Genomic DNA, 27,373 nt, shown 5'->3' on the forward strand with positions numbered 1-27,373 from the left:
CCCGAGCCGAGGGGGCTGAGGGGGGTTACGGGAGGCGCCGCGCGGCCCCTGCCGGCCCCCGTAGGCGCTGAGGCGGCGGCGGCGGCCGGGCCCGCCCCGGGAAGCGACGCGTTGGCGGCGGTGACGTCTCGGCGGCGGCCGGGCGGAGCACGGAGCCATGGCGGCGGCCCCGCTGGCGGCCCCGGGCGGCTCCGGGCCGGCTTCGGCGACGGCTGGGGGAGGCCGAGGAGGCCGCGGGCCGGCCCTGCGTGAGGGAGCCCGGGTGTCGGCGCTGTGCCTGGCTTGGTACGGGCTGAGCGCCGGCGGGAACGTGGTGAACAAGCTGCTCCTCGGCGGCTTCCCCCGGCCCGTCACCGTCTCCCTCTTCCACATCCTGGGGCTCTGCGGCCTCCTGCCGCCGCTGCTGAGGGCCTGGCGGGTGCCGCCGGCCGGCCCGGCCCAGCTGCCGCCCCGCGCCTACCCCCGCTACATCCTGCCGCTCGCCTTCGGCAAGTATTTCGCCTCCGTCTCGGCCCACGTCTCGCTCTGGAGGGTGCCGGTCTCCTACGCGCACACAGGTGGGGGCCTGGGGGTGTGTGGAGGGGGCTCTGGGCCCGGGGTCCCCTGTGGGGGCTTCTTTGGGTGGCGCCCGGGGGGCGTCGTGGGTGCCCGGTGGGGTGTCCTGGGGGTGCTGGTCGTGGTGCCCCGGGGGGTGATGTGAGGCCTGGTGGGCGCTCGGAGGGTGCTGGTCCCTTCTGTGTGCTTGTACCGGTACCTGCTTGGCGACCTGAAGCCCAGAACAGGCTCCTGTCGGTGTCCCACGTAGCGACATGAATCATAAAATGGTTTGGGTTGGAAGAAACCTAAGAGCTCGCCCAGCTCCAACCCTCCTGCCACAGGCACGGACACCACCCACCAGATCAGGGTGCTCCAACCTAATTCTGAACGCCTCCAGGGGTGGGGCATCCACAGCCTCTCTGGGCAACCTGTGCCAGTGCCTCACCACCCTCTGAGTGAAGAAAAGCCTTGTATGTGCTCACACGAGGGTCTGGTGCGGCGTTATAGGGCCTGGTGTGTGTTTGTGGCTGCCCAGCATGGGGTCCTGGTCCCCCATGCATGCTCACACTGGTGAGGGACCCAGAGCCTCGAGTGTGCTCAGGTGGGTGCCCACTGCAGCGTCCCCTGCCCCAGCGTGTGCTCGTACAGGTGCCTGCTGCGATGTCCCCGAGCACCACAAAGGACTGTCCCATATTTGTACGGCTGCCCAGAGCAGTGGTAGGGCTGACCCCATGTGGGCTGAGGTTCTGGCTGTGGTGGGACCAGAGCTGAGCCCCTGCTCCATCCCCAGCGCTCGCCCTCTGCTGACGGTCTGTAATGGAGCTGGCCCAAGCTTCGCATCCCCACCGAAATTTTCTTTCCGTTCTCAGTAAAAGCGACGATGCCAATATGGGTGGTTCTTCTTTCACGGATCATAATGAAGGAAAAGCAGACGACGAAGGTGCGGACAGGTTTGCTGAGGTTTCTTCTCTCGCTGTTTTTTGTGGCGTGCTTTGCTGGCTGGGATCAGGAAGGCTTGGCTTTGGTCACTTGGGTGAATGTTGTGGTTGAGATTAGATTACGTGGTTCTTACGCTTTCATTTTCCTTTTAACACGTCTGAATATCGAGCAAGGTGATGCTCTCCAGTATACTGGAGTTGTTCTGGCATTTATTGTAGTCACTTAGTTTCCTCAAGCTGCAACAGTATGAAAGTTGATCCCTTGTTCTGTTGCTTTATTTTTCTCCTTTCTTCCCCAAATCAGCAGTATGTAAAAACTCAGTTAAAATGAAAATTATTAGAAGATGTAAGCTATTCTTTTCTATTCCTTTTTCAGGTATACTTGTCTCTAATCCCCATAATAACTGGGGTCCTGTTGGCCACAGTCACTGAACTTTCCTTTGACATGTGGGGACTCATCAGTGCACTTGCTGCTACTCTATGTTTTTCACTTCAGAATATCTTCTCAAAGAAGGTAATAGCCTTGCTGTTCGTGGTATTGGTCAGTAGTGTCACCCTTCAGAGGAGTAGCATGTATTTTCCGATACAGATGATGATGTTGACTGTCCTAGAGTAATAGGGTGGTTTGGGTTGGAAGGAACCTTGAAGCCCATCTGATTCCACCCCCTGCCATGGGCACGACCCCTCCTGCCAGCCCAGGCTGCCCAAAGCCCCATTCAGCCTGGCCTTGGGTGCTGCCTCTCTGAGCAGCCTGTGCTGCCCTAAATCTGTCCTTTTTTAGTTTAAAACTGTTATCCTTTACTGTTACACACTCGGTGAAGTCTCTCCCCATCTTTCCTGTAAGCCCTGTCTTCTGACAGTTTGATAGTGCTTAAATGTAACAGTTCATTTGAAATTTTTTAACATACCGTGCTGTATCAAATCGCTTTCCTGTGGTGAATGAGTCAGTGTCAACACTGGGCACTCCTTGAAGTCGTGGAAACAAAGAGAGGAAGTTAAAAGGTGTGTCTTGAACATGTGTAGTTACAAAATGATTTCTGGTTTGTAGAGCCTTTTAAATGTGTAAGTTCTTAATACTAAGAGAGTCACCAGTAGAAACTGTTGTTTTTCAGAGAGACATCTGTTTTTCTATGGTCTTCCTTATTGGGAATTCATACCATAACAGTATTTACTTATTTTCACAGTGTATCTGTCTGTCTGAGGTTGTTACTATTATGTGGCTACTGAATCTCTGCTGATTACATGGTGTTTTTCCTAAGGTGTTAAGAGATTCCCGAATACATCATCTTCGGCTGCTGAACATACTTGGGTGCCATGCTGTGTTCTTCATGATCCCGACATGGGTTTTGGTTGATCTTTCTTCCTTCTTAGTAGAGAACGACTTGGTAAGTGTTATGTTTGGGAAACTGTCTGCAACTAAGACAGGAGGAAAAAAAAAATACATCCATACAAAAAAGTGCACTTAAGTATTTCAGTGTAGTTCCTCATCAGCGTGGAAGGAACGGTTGTGAAACACCCACAAACTGTTTCACAAAACAGTATAAGAAACAAGTTTATCATGAGAATTCATGGCAGGGTTAGGAGAGGTAGCTTGTGTGACAGCTTGAATCTCAGGAACCGAGAGCTGGGGACAGGAACAAATGCACCCAGAGTGCATGTTACGTGTGTGGTGAGAGGTGTTTTCTCAGAATCTGTAGTTGCATATTTGGGTGCTTCTTAACCATAGGGAAGTTGCAGATGTTCTTCCTATCGAAAGGCAGGTAAGAAGTGACTCATGTTTTATTTCTGTTACTTTGTCGCTTACCTAAAAGCTGAGATAAACTTTTTTCTTGTAATGTTTGTTTTCCTGACAGAGCACGATGTCTCATTGGTCCTGGACCTTGATGCTACTTATAATCAGTGGATTCTGTAATTTTGCTCAGAATGTCATTGCCTTCAGTATTCTCAACCTTATCAGCCCGCTAAGTTACTCTGTTGCAAATGCCACCAAAAGAATAATGGTCATCACGGTGTCCCTTATAATGCTTCGCAATCCGGTTACTAGCACCAATGTTCTTGGAATGATGACAGCTATCCTAGGGGTCTTCTTATATAACAAGGTAAGGTGTTTATCTGTTTGTTTGTTTATTCAGGAAGCTTACTTGAAATAGTCCGGTCGTTTTGAATTATGTCTGTAAAACAAGTCAGCAGCAGAACAAAAAATTTTATGCATGGCGTAAGACTTATTGCAGAGGGGGTTTATTGCCAAAGTTAAGTACTGAAGTGCTTGGGTAAGGCCAGGTGCTGTTAGGTGTCTAACAAATTTTGATCTTAATATTTTCTTGAAAAATGAAAATTAGGAAGTAACTCGCTAAAATCTCTTGAGCAGAAGAGAAATGTAATAATTTGGCATATGAGAAGAAGGAGATTTTTATTAGGAGTCACTAGGATTTTAAAATTCCAATAGATATACATAGTGGTGTAATTTTAAAAGGGTGTGTTTTTTTCTGAGGTATGAGGATATGTTAGGTGATAGCCTAGAAAACCATTCTTTCGTTCATTCTTTCCGTCTTTCTTTCCTAGACAAAATACGATGCAAACCAAGAAGCAAAGAAGCAGCTACTTCCAGTTACAACTGGAGACCTTGTGAATTTGGACCGGCATCGAAACACTCCTGAAAAGTCTCAGAACGGACTTACGGCATTTGCACAACATGGAGACTATCAGTATGGGCGAACCAATATCTTAACAGATCACTTCCAGTACAATCGGCAAAACTATCCAACTACCTACAACTTAAATCGTTTTGATATTTAGAGTCCTGGCACACAGGTATAGACTGCGATATCAAAGTGTCCCCAACATTATCAGAAACTTTTAGTACATCCATGAATGTAAAGCCATTTTATTGTACAGGTTTTGCAGAAGGGAAGATGCATGTGTAGTGGAAGTGGTACAGACCTTCAGCTTCTGCCGAGCAGATCTTTAAATGTGAAACAGCTAGATCTGACACTGGAACGAAATGCACAGTGTAGCTCTTGTACAGAGAGTCTGGTGAACTGCAGATACAAAACTTCAGGGCAAAATACCTGGTGTCACTGCTCCTGCTTGGAATCTGTCAATTGAGTATTCTTTTGGCAGCTAAACTCTGGCCAGTACTTTGTTTCCACACTGATAACGTAACCTTTAATTTGTTCTCTATTATGTTTTAATGATGCTTAGGGGAAAATTGTAACTGGGCAGGCTTCTGATTATCAGAATTTGTTGGCTTGGGAGGATTGACGTACGTATATCAGTTGCAGATAAGTAGTCTTGAATTCATCTTGAGCAAATATGAAACTTTGTGTGGGTATTAATTACTTCTGTGCCTATACCTTCAGTTTTTGATGACAAACCAGAAGTATTTCTGAAAGAATAGACAGTAGGAAGATTGATCCCTTCAAGAAGCATATTTCAAGCTTCATATTTAGAGAAACTGTTTTCTCTAATGTCATTATTGTCCCAGTCACTGTAGTTAACAGAGCTTAAGATCCTCATTGTTTTCTGAATAACATAGTCCTGTAACTTCAGACATTGCTCTTCCCTGGCAATACAGAAAACACCTTGACAAATAAAATGTTTGGAATAATACAAATTTTTTTTTAACTTGCGTTACACCTCTTATAAAACTCTTGGTTAGAAATTGAAAGGTCTAAGGTGTTTTCTTCTCAGTTTTATGCATAAATTATGCTTCCTTATACGATTCATATATTATGAATGCATGAATTTGAATAATCATCATTCTCAAGAAACAATTAAGTCTATCTTTTTAGCCCCTAATTGTTTTTTTTAAAGTTTCTTAATTACTGCAGTTGGAGCTGCTTTGTGCATTTTGTCTGACTTCTAATTTCAGCTGAAAGAAGTTACACTTTGTATCTTTCTCTGTTCCTGCAACTCCCCTAGCTCAAATAGTAAATTGTTAAGAAAAAGAATATTTAAATCAGCAGTAAATATATAATTATGGTTAATAAAAACTGATTCAGTTAGTATAAATGAACAAAATTCAAGACAAGTTGATTTGGTTGTCATGCATCAGATACTGCATTTGTGCGTGAAAGGAATGAAACCAGTTGAACTTTGGTTTCACTGAATCAGATTGTTATTATTATTATTACTTTAGCAAAAAAAAAAAAAAAAGGTTTTAGGGGCCTTCTTTCCTTAACAGAAAAGCTGTTGTACAGTGAAATTTTTGATAGCATAAATATTGTGTTTTTACTAGACAGGTATTAGATACCAGTGACAACATTTAGGGTGTGGTGCTGTACACAACACTCCCTCCACCTATTTATTGCTTTAAAAATGACCATTTCCGTGATATGAGATGATGATTTGACTCCTTTCTGGATAATAAAGAATTTATTTTTAAGGGCAAAGTCAACCTGATCTTTTTCTTTTGGCTGACTATGGAGGTAGTTATGTAGATTGCCTCCCACAATACAGTCCAAAAGAGGAAATGGTCCATCTGAAACTTCAGAGATGGGTTAAATATGCTGCTAATGTCCGTGAGCAGAACTTCTTGACTTGACTGGAGTTTAGTCTGTTCATACTAGGTTAGAACATGGGCTTTTAGTTTATAAAATGTGAATAAATTATTTTCTAACCCCGAATAACAAGGACAAGATTATGAGGAAAAGCATTCTTTCATATGAAATTGTTTTTGCCTATTCCAGTATTAATTTATGTATAATGATTTCTTTTAATACTGTAAAGAGCAACGTGTATTTCTAAGGCTCACTTCCCAATATTTAAGCGCTGTTACAAAAATGTAGAAAGAATCATGTGGACTCTGGATTTGGATTAGATTCTGGCTCTGCACAAGTTTGATTTGAGGATGAAACGTTTAGGCTGAGATTTTTGAGAGGAACTGAAGTTGGTTGACTGCTTTCAGAGGAAGCCAGCTGGAAACTGTTAGACTCCTGCAAATGCTGGTGTTCTTTGTGCCTCAGTTTCCCTACTTTGGAGGGGTTGAAATACCAGAAGACAGTAGCAGTGGGGGCCCCAGGGATGTACAGACGTGCTGTGAGTTCATCTGTAAATTTTCTGGTCTGTCTACCACTGTAATATATTCATACAGTTTGGAACTGTTAGTTGGAATAAAGCTCCACATACCGTATTCACAGATCAGAGATTTCATTAAATATATTCAGATGGCTTGCTCTCTGAAGAACATAACCAGATCTTTTTGAAACTCTTTCAAGAGAGAGCTTGCATGCACGCTTACTGTGGCAGGCCTTTAGCTCAGCTTTTTCTGTCAAGAGTATGGTAGCAGGTGAGGGCTTTCTGTTGAAAATACCTTGTCCCAAGTTCCAGCCTGGGCTCATGGCCTGACTTTGTCTGTGAAACAAAACTATTGTACTTGCAGAGCAGAAAGGGGCTGACCCAAAATAAGGGATATCACACCGGGCCCAGAGTGTGAATCTCTGGGCTTCTTCCCTGGAGCCTGTCTGACAGTGTTCGTGCTCTTGTAGTTCACGTCTGTGGTCAACAGGGATAATTTTGCATGGTACGATGTATAATTAAAACGGTTGAGTGAATCAGTTACAAGAGGTGGTTTTGCTGAGTACCTGAATCCAAGTCCTTAAGCAATATTGCCCACATTCAGGTAAAGGAAGTTTCTGATACTGTTGTAATATATATATATTTTAATCTTGGACTGCTACAAGATTTTGTTTGGCAAGGTGAAGCATTTGTTTTAACATGGTTTGTAAATTAATGACGTATTTATGTACATAGGTCTGTAGAAAGTATGGAAACACTGGAATAAAAAGGGCATATCTAGACAATCGTGTATAACGACCCTGTTATTAAAGTGAAGGGGGTTGGTTTGTTTTTTTTTTACTTGCAGGAAACTTTGGGAGTGCCATACGTTAGTAATGGCCACATACGAGAAATCAGATTAATGTTTTGCTAATAAGGGTGTGACACCGGATGTTTACTTAGACTGAAACTAGCATGATTTGGATGCCATAACTAGTGTTAGGACACTAGTTGCTGGTACCCTTAGAAATATTTTGATTTCAATTGTGCATTTCTAACGTATGTAAATACATCACAAAATTGGGAAATTCTTGCCAAATCAGTCCTGGATAGTTTAGAAATACCAGTGTGAAAGAATTAATCTCCCCCCACTATGTGTGGGTTTTCTCTTGATAGCTCCTTATATCATGTGGTGCTCTGAAGATCTCTTAAAAGCATTTCCCTTGCAGAGTGAATTTTAGTACCCAGTAGTGATTAGAGCATCTTTATCATCAGGTAAAATACTTGGGTGATTCATTTTTTAATACCTGAATGTTAAATAAATCAAATTGAGGCAATACTTAGGCTTTGTAGGAGTACACTGATTTGTAAAAAGCAAGTGTTGGCAATTTGGGGTCAATTCATGATGATTTCTGAAGCTCAAGACCTTTTCTTTCCAATGTGTGTTCAAAGCCACATTTTTCTGATGTAGCATTTTGCAGCAGAAGAAACTTCTGCCATGTAGCTATTTGTGGAAAAAGGTGCAATATAAATAAAGGGAAAGTTTTGTTTTTCTAAGACTTCTGTTTCTGAACCATGTTGTAAGCTGTTAAAGATAATTCGAAAATATGTTTATGGTGATGGTACGATCTGGTAAAGCATTCATTAATCCTGAGATCACAGGTGTACGATAAATCATATTATGTAGATGTGCAAGTGCAAATATGCAGGTGGCAGCCACCACCCATCTTTTTTCTTTGTTTTATGTTAGTAGTCCATAAATTGATGTGAGTATAGGTGGTTTTACCAAGAAAATCCTGTAATTCTTATGATACGAATATTGTTTTCCTCTTCTTATTTCAACTCTGTTCAGTGAAGCTCCAGATGTTACTTAGTTGGATTGCCTGTGATGCAGCCCTCCAGCCTGTGGATCTTGGTACTGAAGCTGGGATCCCTGTATGGGATGATGGGAAGATATTGCATCAGTCTTTCAGGGCCTGGGACTCTTTCTTGCCTAAAATATATTAGGCGTTCAGATGTTTTTTGACGGACGCCTCTGTCAGGTAACTATAGCTTTTGGGGCACTTGGTGGATAAACCATTGCTGCATGCTGATGAACATGGCAGCCTGGACGGTGACGGCATGGGCTCCGATGTGCAAAGCACTAACATTTTTGCTGGAAGGCATCATTAAGAATTCTGAAAAATTTCTCACTTTTAAATATGAGCTTTAAATAAGATTTAACTATCTTTAAATAAGATTCGAACTTTATCTGGTCTTCTGGGATCAGTGTTAATTTCCAGGACTGCAGGGTGATGTAGAATCATCATCAGACTCTGTATCTGATATTCTTTTTCAGTTGTTATTTGGATACATGACAACACCCACCTTCTTTCTGAGTTTTTATATTCTGTAGATAATATAGTGGGGTCTTCGTGGTATGTCTTGTTAAGAATAAAAAGTTCTACCTTTTTGTGAGGATGTCTGTGAGTGTTATCTATGTGACTGGAAATTCTGAAGTGTAATTTAATACCTGAAATTTAAGAAAGTGAATATAAATCCATGTGAGCACTGAATAAGTGTTAGAATACTCAGGCTTCCTTTTGGCCTTTTACAATTCATCTCTAGTTCTCCTATAAATGGTCTTCAAGCATTTTCTAAAAATTGTGTCAGTAAGCAGAGGGAGCTGAGCAATTCCCACCAAGCCTCGTACCTCTTGACCGGGCTGTGAAGCTGATCAGATCAGCACCTTAATTCTGTAGGGATGCTCAAGCCATCAGATAGTTTTAATCACATTTTGAAAGATAATGGACCATCAGGTGCCAAAGAAAGGATAAGGTAAAGACTAGGAACAACTTGAACGTTTAAGTGTGTAAAGAAATGAAGTCATGTGGAAAGAAACAGTGCTCAGGTGTGAGTTAAACGTCCCTTCATAGGGCAATAAACAGTTGTATTTTTCAGTTGGCTCTGTACTGGGCTCCCTGCACATCCATGTTCGTAGCATTTTTGCGTCATGTCTGGGGTCTACCCTAGCTCAACTGCTGCAGTGATGGATTTTCCCTAATACGCAACAGATGTTGAATGACATCCTTTCTTTTAATGCGCTCTATGGATTTCTGTCAACCTTAGTGCAGTTTGGATGTACTTTTAGTTCGGATGTGGAGGTACTTTTTAGTTTGGATGTACTTTGATGTACTTTTAGGGCTTGGTAAGCACAAGAACGACTGGCTGCTGCAGGAACGGCAGCGAGCGGGCAGCCACCCGCAGCCCAGAAGCAGCTTCCCCGGCTGCGAGGGGCGAGCCCTGGGGCCGAGATGGCTTCGGAAACCCTGACAGAACGGCGGGGAAGGAACCGTGACGGGACCGGGACCGGGACCGTCCCCGCTCCTCCCCGGGGGCTGGGACCTGGCCCCGCCGCCTCAGCCCCTCCCCGCCCCGGGGCCGGGCCCTGTCAGGTTCCCGCCCTTTGCGCTGTGGGGCCGGTCTCCATAGCGACGCGGCCGTAAAGCGCGGCCGCGCGTGGCGCTTGGCGGCACTTCCGGCCGGTGCGGCCTAGCGGCGGCGGCGCCCCCGTTGTCCCGCAGCCATGGAGATGCCGCTGCCGCCCGACGGTGAGCGCGGCCCCGGGGGTCTGAGGGGGCCGGGAGGGAGAAGGGGAGGTTTGGGAGGGGCGTGAAGGGGGAGGGGAGAGCCCGGCGCGGGCTGACGGCGCTGCCTCCCCACAGACCAGGAGCTGCGGAATGTCATCGACAAGCTGGCGCAGTTCGTGGCGCGGAACGGGCCCGAGTTCGAGAAGATGACGATGGAGAAGCAGAAGGAGAACCCCAAATTCTCCTTCCTCTTCGGGGGCGACTTCTACGGCTACTACAAGTACAAGCTGGCTTTGGAGCAGCAGCAGCGTGAGTAGGGCCCGCGGCTTGGGGCCGCCCCCCCCCCCCCCCCCCCCCCCCCCGCGGCCGCTGCTTCCCGGTCCCCGCTGGGCCCCGGCCGGCGGAGCCGCTTTGCCCCCCGCCCCCGGCCTCGCTCTGCCCCGCCGGGACCGGTTTGCGGCCTCTTCCTTCCCTCTGAGCGCCAGGTAGATGGCTGAGCCCTGCCCGCGGCTCTGCACGCCTCCCGTTTGCGGGTTTGGAGCTGGGCTGGGCTGCACGGGGGGCACTCGGGAACCGGGAGGTCCCGCACAGAGCTCCGGGAGCTGGTCTGGTGTCAGAGACGTTCCTCTGCCATTGTGCAAGGAGTCGCTTGTCCCCCTTCTCTCTTTGCACCATCCGCGCGATTGACGTTTTGCATTGAACCATTATGTAAAGAATGAGGGTCTGGAACCGGCACGGCTTTTGTGTATGGGCTGGTGGTAACAGACTTCTGTTTGGGGCTTCCTTTAAGAGTTCACTTTGTCTGATAGTGCTGTGCAAGCAAAGTCAAGATATCGAGGCTACGACACAGATCCAGCCACTGCCCCAGCCGTCTCTCCCACCACCGGCTGCTCCCATCCCAGCTCCTCAGGGCACTCCTTCTGTGGAAGAACTTATCCAGCAGAGTCAGTGGAACCTGCAGCAGCAGGAGCAGCATCTCCTTGCCATGAGACAGGTTGGTGTGAAATAAGCGCTCGTCTGCCTTATCCTAAACCACCACTGGCTGTAAATATTCAGAGCGAAGGGAGAGAGAAAGGCTTCCATCTGACTGGTGGGTGGTGGGTTTGGGTGTTGGGGAGGAGAGGGGGCATTATTGTGCTTATTTTTGTACCATGGTAATTGCCACCATATCCGTAGAACAGATGTATGTGATGCCTTAGTAAGATTGGTTGTCGATTAAGATAACATATTTAGTATACGAAAAGCCCTGTTGGTTCCCAGAGTGGAAGAAATTGTGACTGCATTTAATGCTGCAGGTTGCTGGGAACTGCGAGAAATGTGGTTGTGCTTTAGCAGTAGCCTAAAATAATCTCGTACTTCAAGGCAGGTTCAGATTTGGGGTAGGAGGGTGCTGTGTATTTGAGCTAGGTGTTTTTGCAGGCACCGCTTTGCCCTAATGTTACTGGCAACCAAACCGAGGGATTCCTGGAGGAAGGGAGCACTCCTGGATTATATCTTTAAGACCTGTCTGCAATTTTTTTTTTATCAGTGAGGGGGAGACTTAAGAAGTGGAAACGAATACAGTTTTTTTCCCGAAGAATGAGAACAGTCTTCTCAAAACCAAATAATCAAAACATTTGTGTGCGATAACATTGCTTGTCTTGGTCTTTGAGATAGCTGCTTATGGTTAAGAGGCTAAGAGGCCTGGGATGCAGCAGCTTAGTTCCTTAAAAGAAAAGGGGTTGTAATCTAATTTTATTTTATAACTTTATTTTTTTCAGGAGCAAGTCACATCGGCAGTGGCCCTTGCAATAGAGCAACAAATGCAGAAAGTTTTGGAGGAAACCCAGTTAGATATGAATGAATTTGACAACCTGTTGCAGCCAATAATTGACACGTGCACAAAAGATGCTATCTCAGTAAGTGATGTTAGTCTGAGCGGTTACTTGGTGCTGTTGTGGATTAAGAACAATCGAGATTTTAGGATTATATAGAAAACAACAGCTACGTTTTGTATGGTAGGCAAGAAAATTACCTGAAAATTTCTCTTCTGGCAGTTATTTCAGTGTTGTACAAAGTCCTTATGATGTGAACACATTAGACCAGTTTTTTTTTTTTTTTTCCTAAGGCTGGCAAGAACTGGATGTTTAGTAATGCAAAATCTCCTGCACACTGTGAGCTGATGGCTGGGCACCTGCGAAATCGTATAACAGCCGAAGGAGCTCACTTTGAGCTTCGGTTACATCTGATTTACTTAATTAATGATGTATTGCATCACTGGTAAGGATTAAATTGTGTTTTTCAGTTTAATGTTTTGATTAATCTGGTGAAAACTGTCTCTGCTACGCATATTCTTAGTTTGACTAGTCACCTTTTATTTTTAATGTATTCGTTATTTTTAGCAGATGTCTTAACACATCTGTAGCTGGCACAAAGATCTAGAGCTTTAATAATCAATTTCAACTTTTATCTAACTTGTTTATTCAAGTTAATGTTGTACAGTAAAAATGTAAAGGGGCGAACTCTATATATATCTATGAATCTTTTGGTACAGTGGAAGCTGGGAGGAATTGATTTGCAATGCTTTTAATGCTGTATTTAATGCTATAGTGAAAGGCAGTAACTCTTCTCCTTCCCCTTCCTTTTTTGAAGCCAGCGGAAGCAAGCACGGGACCTTCTGGCTGCTTTACAGAAGGTGGTTGTACCTATTTATTGTACCAGTTTTTTAGCAGTGGAGGAGGATAAGCAACAGAAAATTGCCAGAGTGAGTATCTGGTTTTAGTTTTACGGTGTTTTGCTTTGTTAGGTTAATGCAGGCAAACTCACAAATACAGGGACAGAAGAGGACTGCTGAGATGTTTTTAGTCTGGTTGTCTTCGCAAAATCTTATCACAGCCGTGCTTTGCATTTGAACCTATTTGAACAAGAACCGGCAAGTACCTAGGCTTTAACAGTTACTAAAAGGACGAATGCGTTTGAGTCTTTGGTGGTTCCAAATACAACTGACTAAATCCTAGGTCTTTTGATAAAGCTGGAAATATTAAAAAAAAAAAAAAAATTAAAAAATTGTCTCAATTTTTCCTTTATTGTTCATCAGTTCTAAGCACCTTTCACTCTTGAATTTGTGCAGCTTCTTCAACTATGGGAGAAAAATGGATACTTTGATGAATCAATTATTCAGCAGTTGCAGAGCCCGGCTCTTGGACTTGGCCAGTACCAGGTTAGCCACAAAAGAAAAGCAACCCTTTTCAAAATATGCATATAAATAAGAACATTTAAGAAATGTTTTTCTTTTTGAAAGGCAACTATTAACACTCCTCCTCTTCCTCCCTATCGAAGTTGTTTACAAGGGATTACAAAAAAAATGAAGTGTTACCTTGTTACTTCAAAGATCGAATAATCTGGCTGCTGCTATCATCCCAGAAAGTCTACTTGTATTAGTAACTACTACATTTCAGTCGAGCATATTTTTGAGTGTTCTTTTTTTATGGAAATTGATGCTTGATAAAAGGGAAACTAAAGAAACCATACCTCTTAAGTTGTCTACACTGCCATAGCTTTAAATTGTATATGCTAAGCATTAAAATTGTTTTGGCAGCAGGAGGTACTCATTTTTAGCATTAATAATGAACGCTGTTGGTTTTAGCTGTATTTGAAAGCTAGACTTAATATGGACTGTGGATTCTAGCCTGCAGAGAATATTTTGGAAACCTTCAGAGCTTCGTAGTGTGACTAGATCCTTCTGCCAGCAGATTATCCTGCATTCTCTTGTATTTCTTGGAAGTGGGGGGAGTGCAATATAGGAGATTCTGAATGAGCAGATAGGGGAACTGTTTTAGGTGCAGCACTAACTTTGTTCTCCTTAATTTCTCACTTTATCAGGCAAATTTGATCACTGAGTATGCAACGGTAGTGCAGCCTGTACAGGTAGCCTTCCAACAGCAGATACAGAACCTAAAAACTCAACACGAAGAGTTTGTGAACAGTTTAACGCAGCAGCAGCAGCAACAAATACAAATTCCACCTCTGGAGAATGAGGTGAAATCAACACCGCCGCCTCAAGCCCCCACAGCAGCTCCGGCCTCAGCTCCACCGTCTGCTCCTGTTACACAAGCAGGTACCGACCTGTTCTGGGGACCTGTGCAGAAATCAGTGGGTGGAAAAATTGAGAGATTTGTTTTTATTTTTCTATCTGTTTATTTCCCTGCTTTTTTTTTTTTTTTTTTACTTGTGAGCTAGTGTGGTATGCTGGTTTGTTTCGAACAGATTCAGGCTTCTGCCTGGATCCCTGCATCTGGTGTAGCCTGATGCTTCAATATAAATGAGAAAAAAAGTTATGAGTGTTAAATTGAAATCAGAAATGCTCTCTCACAGTAGTAGATTTCTGTAGAACGTGTGGGTATGTACCCAGCAAAATTCTGATGGAGTCTTGTAAGTGTGCTGGTGTTAGTAACTGCCTGTGAGCTGGATGCTTCTGTCTCCAATTTGTTCCAGATGATGGTAAATCTCAGCTGCCCCTAGCTGGTTCTACAGAGTATGACGCGACAGGGTCTGGAGTGCAGGATCCTGCCTCTGGTGGACCTCGCGGCCCTGGATCTCACGATCAGATTCCTCCAAATAAACCACCGTGGTTTGACCAACCTCACCCTGTTGCACCATGGGGTCAACAGCAGGTATTAAGCGCCCTTCTGAAACGAGATGTAGAGGGAGGTGGAACTTCACCTATTCAGAAAGACCATCTTGGGAGTACGAGTGTTTTGAAAAGCTGGGAATGTTATCAGTCCAGATACAAATCCAAAGCTTTCTCGTTCTCAGCACAGCTAACAGCAAAGTTTATTTCAGGTTGTCAGCTCTTGCACTTTTCCATGTGAATGAGCAGAACAAGAAGTACTCTCTTCGAGTTCAGCACTGTGTGGTTCCCTGGCAGTTTAGCTTCAGAGAAAAGACAGGAAAAGACCACAGTTGTTCAGAAATTTCTTTTTGAAATTGTCTAGAGGCAATATTTACTTTAAAAGGTAGAATGTTTTTATCGCTTTCTTGTAGCCTAATGACCAGGCTTGTTATTTTTACCACCAGGGACCACCTCACTGTCCTCCATGGAATAACAACCATGAAGGAATGTGGAACGAACAGAGAGATCAAGGCTGGAACAACCAGCGTGAGACGCCTTGGAACAACCAGCCCGATCCTTCTTGGAACAACCAGTTTGAAGCCCCGTGGAACAACCAGCACGAACAACCTCCATGGGGTGGGGGTCAAAGGGAACCTCCATTTCGAATGCAGCGGCCACCTCACTTCAGAGGCCCATTTCCTCCACATCAGCAACATCCCCAATTCAACCAGCCCCCGCATCCGCATAATTTCAACCGCTTTCCACCTCGCTTCATGCAGGATGATTTTCCACCTCGCCATCCCTTTGAAAGGCCTCCTTATCCTCATCGTTTTGATTACCCCCAGGGGGATTTTCCTCAAGGTAAAGTGTGTGCTGGGCCAGGTTTTCTTACGTTGCAATACTGATTGCTGTTACAAACCTTAGTGCTTTGGGGCGACAGCATATTCTTGGCGGAGTGCTCAGGTTTTCCTGAGAAATGCTGAGTTTTTTGGTTTGGGAAGCTATAACTAAATGACTCGGTAGGAAATACGTGCAGGATTGGATGCTCCCTTGCTTTTTGTGTCTTCCTTCTGTAATGGGTATGGATAACCAGAAACTGTAATCCAAGCTCAAGTCAGCAGATCTTTGGGTACTCTTTTTGTGACTATTTCATTTTAAAAATAGCCCAGAGGTGAGAAGCAGGATTTGCCTACAAATTCAGTTTCTTGTACATCAGGCCGTAGATGGGGTCCCTTTAGCTAGGTCCTCCCTAGATAGAGGAGGTTAGAGGAAGGCAGGCTGGAAGCATTTGTTCTTGTGTACCCACGGTCTTCTCTTCCTCTTTATTTTTAGAGAAAAGCTCTCAGTTCTCTGTCTTGTGCGTGGCTAGCGTTGTGTGGCTTGGTGTAGTGTCTGGTGAAATGATCCTTCCCTCCCTCCTTGTTCGGTTTGCTCTCTTGCTGGAACACGGGGACGTATGAGAACGTAGTCGGGGCACTGCGTGCCTGCCCTTTGTGGCTCGAGTTTGGCGGCAGGCCCCTGCTGAAGTCTGGTGGTGTTCTGCCCTGATTTAGTTTCTATTCCACATCCAGAAGTTATGATCATTCTGGAACGATCGTTGTCAACATAGTATCTAAAGATCCCTGTGGTTCTGTGTGACAAGTAACTTTAAAAATGGCAATGTAGGAGTTGCTATTTTAAGCTTAAAAGACTCTTATTTCCCCAAGTCCCAAAAAGGTTGAAAACCAATGAATTATGTATTTAGGATTGTGTCTAACTTCTGCGGTAAAGTTTTTTTTTTTTTTTTTTTTTTAAATTTTTAAGAGCTGTGGTAGTGAGTAGGAAGAACAGCTTTTCTTGTCTGGGCGAGGTGTGTGTGTGGGGGGGAAATTAAGGTTTTTAAGCTCAAAAAAGATGCTGTGTTTTGGGTTGTATTGATGACCCGGAACATCTGTTGTATCGCGCAAAGTTGTTGGAGGAGGGGAATCTACTAAACCAGCTAAAATTAGGGAAGTGATGAAGCAATGACAGTGCAGCCTCTGTTCAAATCCTAATAAAGATGAGTCAAATAGCAGAGGATGAGGACTGTGGGGGGGCTATAATGACTTTTCCTGGAAAAGCCATCGGGCCCCCTGCGGAAGGTATTGATTTTCAGTCTTCTGTTTTTCTCCGCATAGCGCAGTGAGTTCAGCAGGGTATCCTGGCGTTCATGGCAAGTGGTTTGCCCATCAGTGATTGGATGGGTGTCTCGCACTCCTTTTTTAACAGGATATTATCTCTACCTCTTCTCGAAACGCTTCTTTAAACAAAGCATTTTCTTGTCACCTACTCCTTTGAGTTAGTTCCTGCCACGTTAACTTCTTTATGTATACTGATTTGGCGTAGAGGCAGTGTGTGTTACGGACCTGTTTAGGTTGATGCTTAGCCACGATTGTGTGTTTGGGCTTCAGAAATAGATCCCATCAGCAGCTGGCCTGCTGCATCTGAAACCTTTTGTTCTTGAGCATCTTTCTTGTGGTACTTTTTGACCAAAGTATGTCCTAAAGTAAGCGGTGGCTTAGAGTCAGCTTCCTGTTGTCTTGAGAGTGGCTGCTGTAGCCAGAAAAACAGATGCACTGCAAGATTTCTGTGAACATGGACCTGTAGCCAGTCTCTAGTTCTTCCGTTCTGTTGCTTTTCTAGATCTGCAAGGCTTCAGGTGCCAAGATTTGTTTTTAGGATAAACGCGCTAATTGACGTACACCTCTCTGATTGCCTTCCCCTTCTCCGTAGCTAAGTAAAATGTTTTAACCCTCCCACTCTGTGCAGAAATTGGACCTCCTCATCATCACCCCGGTCACAGATTGCCTCATCCTGGAATCAGCGAGCATCCTCCCTGGGGAGGGCCACAGCACCCTGATTTCGGGCCTCCCCCACATGGATTTAACGGGCAGCCTCCTCACATGCGGCGACAGGGCCCCCCTCACATGAACCATGATGATCCCAGTCTGGTGCCAAATGTTCCCTACTTTGATCTTCCTGCTGGACTGATGGCTCCGCTTGTGAAAGTAAGTGCTTGAAATTGGGCCCTGACTTGTAGGATTAAAAGATCAAAATCCCACAGTGAATATTATGGGTAGTTTGACGTGTACGTTTTCAATTTCACATCTTTCCCTCCAGCAGCCCTCAGGCTCAGCACGTTGTTGTATGGGCGGGTGGTGAGGGAAGGCAGTGAAAATGGTAAAAACTTCAAGTGTTGTGTCCCAGTGAAAGCCATTTGAGCCTGTATATGTGAAAGACTCATGTGCTTCTCAAAGCCTTACCCCCAGTGATTTTCAGGAGGGCAGAGAGACCCTGCAGTTCTGATGGGGCCACTGTGCAGTAGTTTTGGTATTCAGAGTTTTCGTACAAAGATGTTTTGCAACACTAGTGTTATATGTACCAAGAATGGTAGCGAACATTCACCTGTATCAGCGTCTTGGGGGATGTGTGCATTTATCATTCCGTGTTTGAGATGAACAAGTAGGTCTATTCCATCTCTTAACTCCGTGCTACTCAGCATACACCAGCTTTTACCAGGTTTCCATCCAGGCACTGTTATCACAGAGGTGGATAGATAAGACGTGCGTTTTATCTACCTGGTGATCCAGTTAATGCTCCTATAGGTGTTGTGCTGGCTTACCTCATAGAAATCAAAATGGTGGTGATAGCACAAGGAAGCAGTGGGTCATCTGCAGAATCCTTATTGCTGGACCATTTTTTTTATCCAATAGTGAATTGTGAGGTCCCTACACAGTTAAATCTATATTTATCTCTTCAGGTTAGCAACCCCATGACACATGACAAGAATGTAATTTGTTTTGTTTCCGGCAGCTTGAAGATCATGAGTATAAACCTTTAGATCCTAAAGATATACGTCTTCCACCCCCAATGCCCCCCAGTGAGAGACTACTGGCTGCGGTTGAGGCATTTTATAGTCCACCATCTCATGACAGGCCTAGAAACAGGTAAGAGTAGGTATAGCTAACAATATGGTAAGGAAAATGCCCTACGAAGCTGTCTCAAAACAAGAAGTGCCTCTCTCTTCCTTCGCCTGTGTCTTGGTTCTTCTAATGCTGAAAATAAGTGCTCTTGTTGTATTTTAAACTGTTTGATCTTACACTGAGATGTGTGAGACCTTTCTGCCCAGGCCCTTTGTTCCCTACAAAATCTAGCGGAAATCCTTAATTGCTCCGTGGATCGAAGTCGAGTTTTACTGATGTTGGTTCTATGTGTGGTTGATTTATTGCAGTGAAGGCTGGGAGCAGAATGGACTGTACGAATTCTTCAGAGCTAAAATGAGAGCGAGACGGAGGAAAGGTCAGGAGAAGAGAAATAGGTGAGAGATCCTGTCTGGGGCCTTCTGATGCACGCTGTTCGTTTGGAAGGTGCTAGGATTACCCTGGACTAGTGTAGGGAAAATCTGTTCAGCAGTATGTTGATGGAATTAACTGGGTTTTAAGTTGCTGGAAATTCTGTCTAATATGTAGAAAATAGTTTTGTTTTTTCACACTCAGGTTTTGATTGGATTGTTTGCAGAAATATAATGCTTGCGTGTAATTTGAATTTGATCGAAGTTACGTTTGCATTTCTCAAGCATCTCCAAGGAATTTCACTGGAGTTTTTCTGCCTTTATCTGTGCAGTGGGCCTTCTCGGTCTCGCAGTCGGTCTAAAAGCCGAGGTCGTTCATCCTCCCGGTCCAATTCACGATCTTCAAAATCATCTGGCTCCTATTCAAGGTCACGATCTCGCTCTTGCTCTCGGTCACGATCCTATTCACGCTCTCAGTCCAGGTACAGTGCAATGGGGCGAATCTCAGGAAGTCGGAGGCAGTGGGAAACAACCTTCAGGGCTGAAAGAAGAACCCTGGATGTTGCTTTGGAAGCCTGTGTGTGTGATCTCACGTGCTGTCTTTTTCCAGAAGCCGGAGCAGGTCCCGCTCTTCCCATAGCCGCTCGCGGTCACGGTCACGATCCAGATCAAAATCTTATTCCCCGGGAAGGCGGCGCCGGTCCCGGTCTCGCAGCCCCACTCCTCCGTAAGCTTTTGTTTGTTTATTTCTCTTTTTACCTGGATTGTTCAGATAAGCACCACAAAGGGTGCTTTTCTCATGAACTGAGTGCGTTAAGCATTTCACCAAATGGTAGAAAAGATGACAAGCAGATTTGGTAATAGTATTTATGCTCTTTTGTATATATATATAGAGAAAACATAACTGTTTTGTGATGGCTTTCTTTATAACAAAACACTGTGCAACTCTGAAGGCCTTGTATGCCTTCCTAGAATGGAGGAAAAATCCTCCAAGAACTCTTTGTGTGAGGAAGACCATAGTGTTTGATTTTTCCCTTGTAGCGAGAATCAGGTAAGGTTTGTCGGCACCTTTAAAACTCCATAACCTAATAGCTTTATAAAAAAGATCTTAGTAGAGTGAATGGGATTATACTGGATGTTAATAGGATGTAAAGTCCCTTGCATTGGGTCAGAACAGTATTGCTTGTTTTTAATTTCCTTTTTTTATTTCCTTAGTTCTTCTGCTGGCTTGGGCTCCAGTTCTGGGCCTCCTATACCAGAATCAAGACTTGGAGAAGAAAATAAAGGCCATCAGATGCTAGTGAAAATGGGTAAGGTACTGGTTTGGAATCTGACATAAGCCAGGAAAAATGATCAGGCACTCAGCTCTTGGACATCGTTAATTTCTGCACATTCCTAAGTATTGTCCTTTTCAGCACCTTCACATTCTGAGGACAGAGTAAGGATATTCAGAGACGTAAGTACACAGAACGTGGAACAATGATGGTAGTTACCCTTCTGGGAAGGATATAGAAGACAGGGATGTGAGTTTGGCATCAAATAGGATTCAGCTACCTAGAGTTTCATCTCCCAACAGTGTAGATCAGCATCTGACCGAACAGATTGGGCTTGCATTGTCTTTCCCCTTGTCCTCTTAGAGGTTCTTAGGGATAGTGTTGTGTTATTCCCAGGCTCGCTGCATGTTAGTGCTTTTGGAAAAAAAATATTATCCTGCTACATTGGATGGACATTTTCTTTAGCTGTTTTCAAAATGTTTGAATTACTAGAATTCTGAAGAATAAGCAATAGGTACAGGCTTGCAATGTTGTGTCCCTTCTGCAGGATGGAGTGGGTCTGGTGGATTGGGAGCCAAGGAGCAAGGAATTCAGGATCCAATTAAAGGAGGGGATATCCGAGACAAATGGGATCAATATAAAGGAGTGGGAGTTGCATTAGATGACCCTTACGAAAACTACCGAAGAAATAAAAGTTACTCATTTATCGCACGCATGAAGGCCAGAGATGAATGTAAGTGAATGTTGCTAAGTAATTTAAAAAACCGTTCAGACTTGTTAGTGATATTTGTCCTATTTAGAGTTTTACTGTAGAATATAAACTCAAAATTGAGTATCTCTTCATTCTTTCTAATGTAATGGATTTAAAAAAACCAACAAGGTAAGTAGACATACGCTCTGATTAACCCTGCATCTTTTCCTTTTCAGGGTTATGTTGTATTCTAATTTCTGAAATATTAATTAGCTTGTTTTGTGTAAGCCACATCCTGGCTTCAACACCAGTAGCCTCTATCTTTAAATCTTGTCCTTCAAAAAATAGGGTTGTCATAAAAGTAGCAGAGGGAGCCATACCACGGGCTGGATGGCTACCAAAGCAGAAAGGAGGTCTTTGTGGTTGTAACGAAGCTGGCCCACGCTTACTCTTTGGCCCTGCCCAACTCCTCGTTTCCTACAGTTAGTGCTGTGTTCTGTCAAACCCAGAACTGGCAACACGTTTCACAGTAGTGCAGTTTCAGGAAGGGTGCAGAAAAAGTGGAGGTGCTTCTTAGGAGATGGAGAGAATTACCCGAATGATAGACTTTTTGCAGAGAGTGCGTTACATAGAACTACACTTAACAGTGATTAAAAGGAAAAAAATTGGCATGTCAGATGAAAAGTCACTTCTACCTATGGCCACAGTAGATCTGTATAATAAAATGAATTAAAATAAAGCTCAAAAGGAAAAAATCCTTATTTATAAAGCCCTCATTCCATGAAACATTTCGGACAGCTTAGGTAACTGCAGAATGTGTAAGCACTCTTTTCCCTATTGTTTCAGTGAAGCGTGAAACGCAAGACCCTCCACCACCTGAATAAGACTCTCTGAAGAAAGATGTCTTGCATCTTCTACAAAACATTAAACTTGTATAAATCCGGATTAAAGTCTGGAGGAAGTGACAAATGAGTTACTTTTAAAACTATGATGAAAAATGGAAAGCTATGACATGTACTTCAACACTTGTGATTTAGTGTTTAAAAAGGCCAGTCGTTACTATGACATGTCTAGCACGTTTAAGAATTTCCATTTTATTTTGCAAAATTTTTTAATTAGCTAGCCATTTTATACTAGACTTAAGCCCCAGTCAAGCTCTCCCTGGTCCAGGATTGTGATTCACTCATTCCTGTGGAATACAGACGTTATCTGATATGGTTATATGTCTCTAGTTCCATAATGTATGTTTATTTCTCTCAAAAGGTTAATTCTATTTGAAGTGGAGGGGTGCTGCCTTGGGATCAAGTCAGACTGATGCTGAGCAGTGTATCCTAATGTCTAAGTGGGGAATGAAGCATCTAGTTCCAGTACAGGTGACCTATGAGCACTGTGCAAGCTTGTTAGAACCTACCATACAACTTAACACCCCTACACACCAGCTGCTGCAGTCACAACTCTGTTCAGAACACGAGGGTTAACTGTTCTAGCTTTTCAAGCGCTCTAAGGGATGTTCAATGCTTTGTAACGGAAGACATTCTTTAAGCTTTTTATATTTTTGTATATACCCTTTAATAAAAGCTAATTAGTTCAATAGAAGAGAATCAGTTTTCTCTGCTCTGCAAGTTTCTAACAGTGAAATGTTATTGGAAACTTCCTTTAACCTAAATGAGAAAAAAAAACTTTTGTAACTGTTTCCAGAGACCACCAGCTAAAGATATGAGGCCCTTACACTGCACTTCCACTCCAGAGGTCTGCGTGGTGGTAACCTCTTCCCAGAGTAATTTGTTTGTATAGCAGAAACCCTCTTAAAACCATTCAGTTAATATGGTGAAATATCACTTTGTTCTAGATCTACTGTAGTTGTGGAACTGTAACTGTCTGTGAATCAGCATACAACACCTGTATGTTATCAACTTGTGAATTTTATTGTTTTGCCTTCCAATAAACACTTTTTTAATAAAAAAAAAATAATACTGGCTCGTACTTGAGACTAAGTGGATTCCAGCATGTTGGCTGTAAGCCTCCCTTGTATTGAATTTACCTTAACGTTGCATATGTTTGATTTTGTAGTAACCCGATAGGGCTGCTTAAATAAGGCACTAAGGTCAGGATGGTATTTTTCTACTGTGATCACAGTCCTTGGTGCTTCATATAGATTTTTCCTTTCTACCATGATCAGAGATAAATGAGCTATGTGATAAACACAGTCTGTGCTGACTTACCACACTCCCTTTAGAGAAGTGTTTTCTTATTTTTTCCTGAACACTGAGGTAGCCTGGCTGAAGGCATCCATCTCTCCATCATGTACAGGAACAAAACAAAAACAGCTGCAGGAAAATCAATTATATATTACAAGATACAGAACAGTTCGTTGCAAACCCTAGCACAGTTCACAACTTTATCTGTATATTTTGAAAGTGTTTCTTTTTGCAGCTTGAGCTTTGTAAATGTCAATTTTACTTAGTGTTGATAGAGTCAGAGTAGTTTCTCCTCCTGTGCTTTCTGAATTTCTTCACGTGCTTGTTCAAGTGTTAGAGGTGGGGATCTGTGATTCTTGATGTACTGCAAAAGAATAAATACACCATTTATCTGTGTAGATATTTATCATGTATAATCTTTGTGTCATGCACAAAGAACAGAACTAGCAACAGAACTGATGCTTCAGTTGTAACATCACAAAGATCCTTCCTCATTTGTGGACAGATAAAGGGTAGAGTAGAAGACTTCTTTTCAAACTACGGCTTCCATTAAGACTTTAGTTCTGTCCTTTTTTACGTAAATACCGGACTTGCTCTTAATAGAGGGATGAATAATACCGTCTTCTATTATTAATTTATTCAGTGATAATAAGATTAAAACAAAACGTGCAACTATTAGAATTGTTTGGAAAGGAGTATATATTTACTCTTATCTAGGCTGCTATCTAGTCTATCATAAATACCTCTTTAGCCTCTTCCAGTGTGTGATAGTGGAACTTTTCATTCTCTAATGACTCCACGAGGCGTAAGTGAAGGTGCTGAATGTTCTCCACAAACTGCTGGGTCAATGTCAAGTGCTGTTTTAGCATGGCATTTAAAACAAGAACTGATGGACTGTACGCTGTCAAGGCTGCAAGAAAGAAGAGTGCATGCTTTAGTAACAGATTACAGTCAGACAGTCAGCGCTAAACAATCCAAGTAGGAATTACATGCACAAAGCACAGTAAAACAGAATTAAGAAGTATGTTTTTCATTACCTTCTACTGCATCCATGCTGATGACGTGACTGGCAATAGGTACTGGATCAATGTAGCTGTTTCCAACAGGCGGGCCAAGTACTGCCATGTTGTTTGCTGTGTATAGGATAAAATTAGTTACTGGGTTTGGAGGGTTCAGTGCTAGAATTTGGTTTATCAGTCTTTTGGAAAATCAGTACTTGAATTAACAACTATATATATTAATGCTGACTAGGTTAGAATAAAATACACGAAAAAGCTCTAGACTAAAGAGGGCAGTATCTTGAGTTAAACATGAACTTACTCTTTGACCAGCAATAGGTGAACGGAGAATCCACTGTCTGAACGGCGGTTTCTTTTACAGTTACTCTGTGCACCCGTTCGCGCCTCTCTCTAGTAAGCAAAGGCGTTGATGTTGAAGAGGATGGGTCTTTTCCAGAATATGTGCTACTCTCGGAATGTTCCTCTGGCATTTCTGATACAGCTTCCCCGTCTGTTGTTGACATGGACTTTTCAAAGTCTTCAGAATATTCTGAATTAACAGTTCTCTCATCATGATTAGGATAATCCTGTCCCTGTCTAGAAAAATCTGCAGAAACGTCACCTAAATGTTCAGAGATATCAGCTTCAGTCACGTTTTTTTCAGTATCCCCTTCAGAAGGATCACTCACACCAGTTACTGCACTTATTTTAAGAGAGGGTTGGTCCTTTTCCACCTGGAATGTATCTTTTTTTGGATTTCTGTTTGATTCTTGAGTAATTTGAATGTCTGTCCCCTGTAAAATCAAACAGACGTATGTTAGAGGAATCAACAGTGCATAACCTCAACATGCCTTCATTATTCTTGATCCACTGCATGTTCCATGCATGTTCCACTGCATATTACTGAGAGTCAGCTACTCCTTTGTTAGGAGATAAAACCATTGCTCTTCTGTGTCACTTTGCAAACTTTCCAGTGTTGTCAGTTTAGTAAGGAAGTGCAAAGACGCAAACACAAAAAGAATTTGGTCAAGTTTCAGTAGACTGCAAAATCCTGACCTAACCTTTACAGCTAGTGAGCCATGCCCATCTCCGATAGCTTATGGGTAGCAGAGAAGTATTTATTTTAGAACCTTAGCTTATGGGTAGCAGAGAAGTATTTATTTTAGAACCTCCACCCTTCACCAAACAACGGCAGACCGGAGATATGAACTAGCATGGAATTTCTACTTACTTTCTGCTTTAATTCTGCCATCTCACTGGTGGTATTTGATGCCAAATCATCAAGGCTCAGGATATTCAGTCTGAAGTCTGCAATTGAGCGACAAACTGCCATGAGGACTCAGATGAAAGTTACAGTACACTTTCCATTAAGTGACAAAAAGAAAAAAAAAGCGTAATAGTAAGAAGTAATAGTACTCAGTCACTGTTTAAATCTTTAAGTTAGCAACAGCTCTTTCTAAATTCTAAATTCTAAATTAGGCTACTGAATTCTTTCAAAGCAAGTATTTGCCCACGTTTATTTGTAGATTATTAGTACAATTTGTGCCAGGTCTATCAAGACAACACTTGTGAAAGCTTACCATTTGAGCTTACGCTGGTTGAATCTTCTGCATCAGCTGCTTTTGAAAATAAATCATCTAATGATTTTATTTCACTTCCATTGCTTCCAAGTGATATTTGGGTTTGTTTGGTGTGGCCTGTTCTAGGCAAGGTAATTTTTACAGTATTGTTTTTCGTGGAAGATGGTGACTGAGACTTCATACTACGTAGAGCTGACAGGTTTCTGCTGGCTGGTGGTGGTGTTTGTAAATCAACTGTACCGAAAACATTCTTCTCTGAGTCTCTGCTGTGAAGAGAAGGTGCTTTGGATACCTCTGCCAGTGAAACGTCCTTATGAGATGGAGGTGGTGTTCCTAATGAAACTGGAGTCTTACTCTTTAAAAGAAGATGAAAAAGAGATTTGTGTGTTACTTAATTTACTGTATGTAGATCACTAAAAAGAGAAAGAGATTATAATGGGTAAACCCCATAGTTTTAAAGGGTGAATTGATGCTAACATATCACAAGCAAGCTACAAACACAGTATTAAAAACTATTTTCTGCTGTTAATAAATAGTGACATACCAATTAAAAATACTTATAAAAGTGTAAACAACATAATCCAGTGAAGTCTGTATTTACCTTTCCACTCCACTTAGAATCACTTGTAATAACCCTCCGATTCTCATTTCCACTGGGAAACTCCAGAGAGTTCTCCGTGAATTCTCTCATTTCCTTTTCGCCTGTATCCAAACCAAGCTTTTGTTTAACCGTACCACTCTTTATTGGGCTTTGGATGCTTTCTTCTTCCTTAGGCCAGGCATTACTGACGGTTGTATTTCTACTGGCTGTAGCATAATTCTTCAGATATTTCTTGCCTCTTGTGCTGTGCTCATGACTAGAAGCAGATGACAGGGATTCTTCATCCAAAGGCTTCTGGCTGAAGTCAGCGTTTTGCAATTCCATTTGCTTCTTCCGATTCATGATTTTGCTTTCCAGTTGTGCCACTTTCCTCAGCGCTGAGCTTGATCGCATGTGGGCAGTGCCACCCGGAGCGCCCTTTGCTACGCCTCTGTTCATTGCCTGCACAGCACTTCCCAGCGCCTGGCACCGCTGGTTTCCCCGTACTTCCACGGCCTGCACCTTGAGGAACCTGCTGCGGTGCCACGGCGCTCTTCCAGCCGTCTCCATCCCCACCTCACCCACACGGAGTTCGCTGCCGGAGCGAGGAAGGCCCGGCGGTTCTCCAGCGCTGCGCATCGCCCTGCCGCTGCCCGGAGGAGGGCACGAAGTGAAGCTCCCGCGGCCGAGCCCTCAGAGGCAGCGCCAGCCAAGCCAGGCCAGGCCAGGCCAGGCTAAGCCAAGCCGGCCCGGCCTTGCTCCCGCTTCTCCCGGCGCCTGGCCGCCTCCTCCCGCTCTCTCTCCGCTGAGGGCTCTCCTCACCGGCCGAGGACCCGCGACTCCCCCTGTTGAGGCCGGGGCCTCACCTGCTCCCCGCCCGCTGGCGCCCTCCCCGCCCGAGCGCTCGCAGCCATCTCGGGACGCGCTGAGGCGGCTGAGCGGGGCCGTATCCCGGAGACACCCACCCCCCAATATCCCGCCCCCTCATTGGCTCAGCGCAGAACACCCCCAGCCCGCCGCCGAGCCTTGAGCTTTAAACAGCCAATCCCAAGGAGACATGCTGCCGCCCGGCCGTCAGAGCGCTGACTACAAGACCCAGCATGCATCTCGCCG

General features: G+C 43.9%; 3 protein-coding genes across 6 annotated transcripts; 2 read left to right on the forward strand and 1 right to left on the reverse strand.

Annotated features, from left to right (window-relative positions):
- The first annotated feature begins 119 nt into the window (after positions 1-119).
- On the forward strand, positions 120-8,927 carry SLC35E1 (solute carrier family 35 member E1). The gene is made up of 6 exons (XM_048077851.2): positions 120-557; positions 1,407-1,477; positions 1,852-1,989; positions 2,735-2,860; positions 3,329-3,574; positions 4,038-8,927. Exons 1-6 carry the CDS (start codon positions 158-160, stop codon positions 4,269-4,271), a joined length of 1,215 nt encoding a protein of 404 aa, XP_047933808.1. The 5' UTR covers positions 120-157; the 3' UTR covers positions 4,272-8,927.
- Positions 8,928-9,908: 981 nt separating this feature from the next.
- Positions 9,909-22,872, forward strand: CHERP (calcium homeostasis endoplasmic reticulum protein). 4 transcript variants are annotated; one of them, XM_048077848.2, is made up of 18 exons: positions 9,909-10,060; positions 10,175-10,348; positions 10,849-11,033; positions 11,800-11,937; positions 12,147-12,298; positions 12,671-12,782; positions 13,149-13,238; positions 13,901-14,135; positions 14,513-14,691; positions 15,095-15,491; positions 17,418-17,656; positions 18,462-18,595; positions 18,880-18,966; positions 19,272-19,421; positions 19,550-19,666; positions 20,155-20,249; positions 20,761-20,946; positions 22,168-22,872. In XM_048077848.2, exons 1-18 carry the CDS (start codon positions 10,036-10,038, stop codon positions 22,170-22,172), a joined length of 2,700 nt encoding a protein of 899 aa, XP_047933805.1. In that variant the 5' UTR covers positions 9,909-10,035; the 3' UTR covers positions 22,173-22,872. The 4 variants fall into 4 exon arrangements, with proteins under 4 accessions (XP_047933805.1, XP_047933803.1, XP_047933804.1 ...); XM_048077846.2 differs by lacking the exon at positions 22,168-22,872 and adding an exon at positions 21,751-22,058; XM_048077847.2 differs by lacking the exon at positions 22,168-22,872 and adding an exon at positions 21,751-22,058 and having other exon boundaries at positions 19,553-19,666.
- On the reverse strand, positions 22,809-27,229 carry C27H19orf44 (chromosome 27 C19orf44 homolog). The gene is made up of 7 exons (XM_013195222.3): positions 26,282-27,229; positions 25,681-26,035; positions 25,332-25,408; positions 24,423-24,894; positions 24,140-24,235; positions 23,846-24,012; positions 22,809-23,466 (listed from the first exon to the last, which is right to left on the reverse strand). Exons 1-7 carry the CDS (start codon positions 26,897-26,899, stop codon positions 23,380-23,382), a joined length of 1,872 nt encoding a protein of 623 aa, XP_013050676.2. The 5' UTR covers positions 26,900-27,229; the 3' UTR covers positions 22,809-23,379.
- Positions 27,230-27,373: the final 144 nt, after the last annotated feature.

The sequence above is a fragment of the Anser cygnoides genome, chromosome 27 (genome assembly GCF_040182565.1).
Source record: "Anser cygnoides isolate HZ-2024a breed goose chromosome 27, Taihu_goose_T2T_genome, whole genome shotgun sequence".
In the NCBI taxonomy this organism is placed as follows: domain Eukaryota; kingdom Metazoa; phylum Chordata; class Aves; order Anseriformes; family Anatidae; genus Anser; species Anser cygnoides.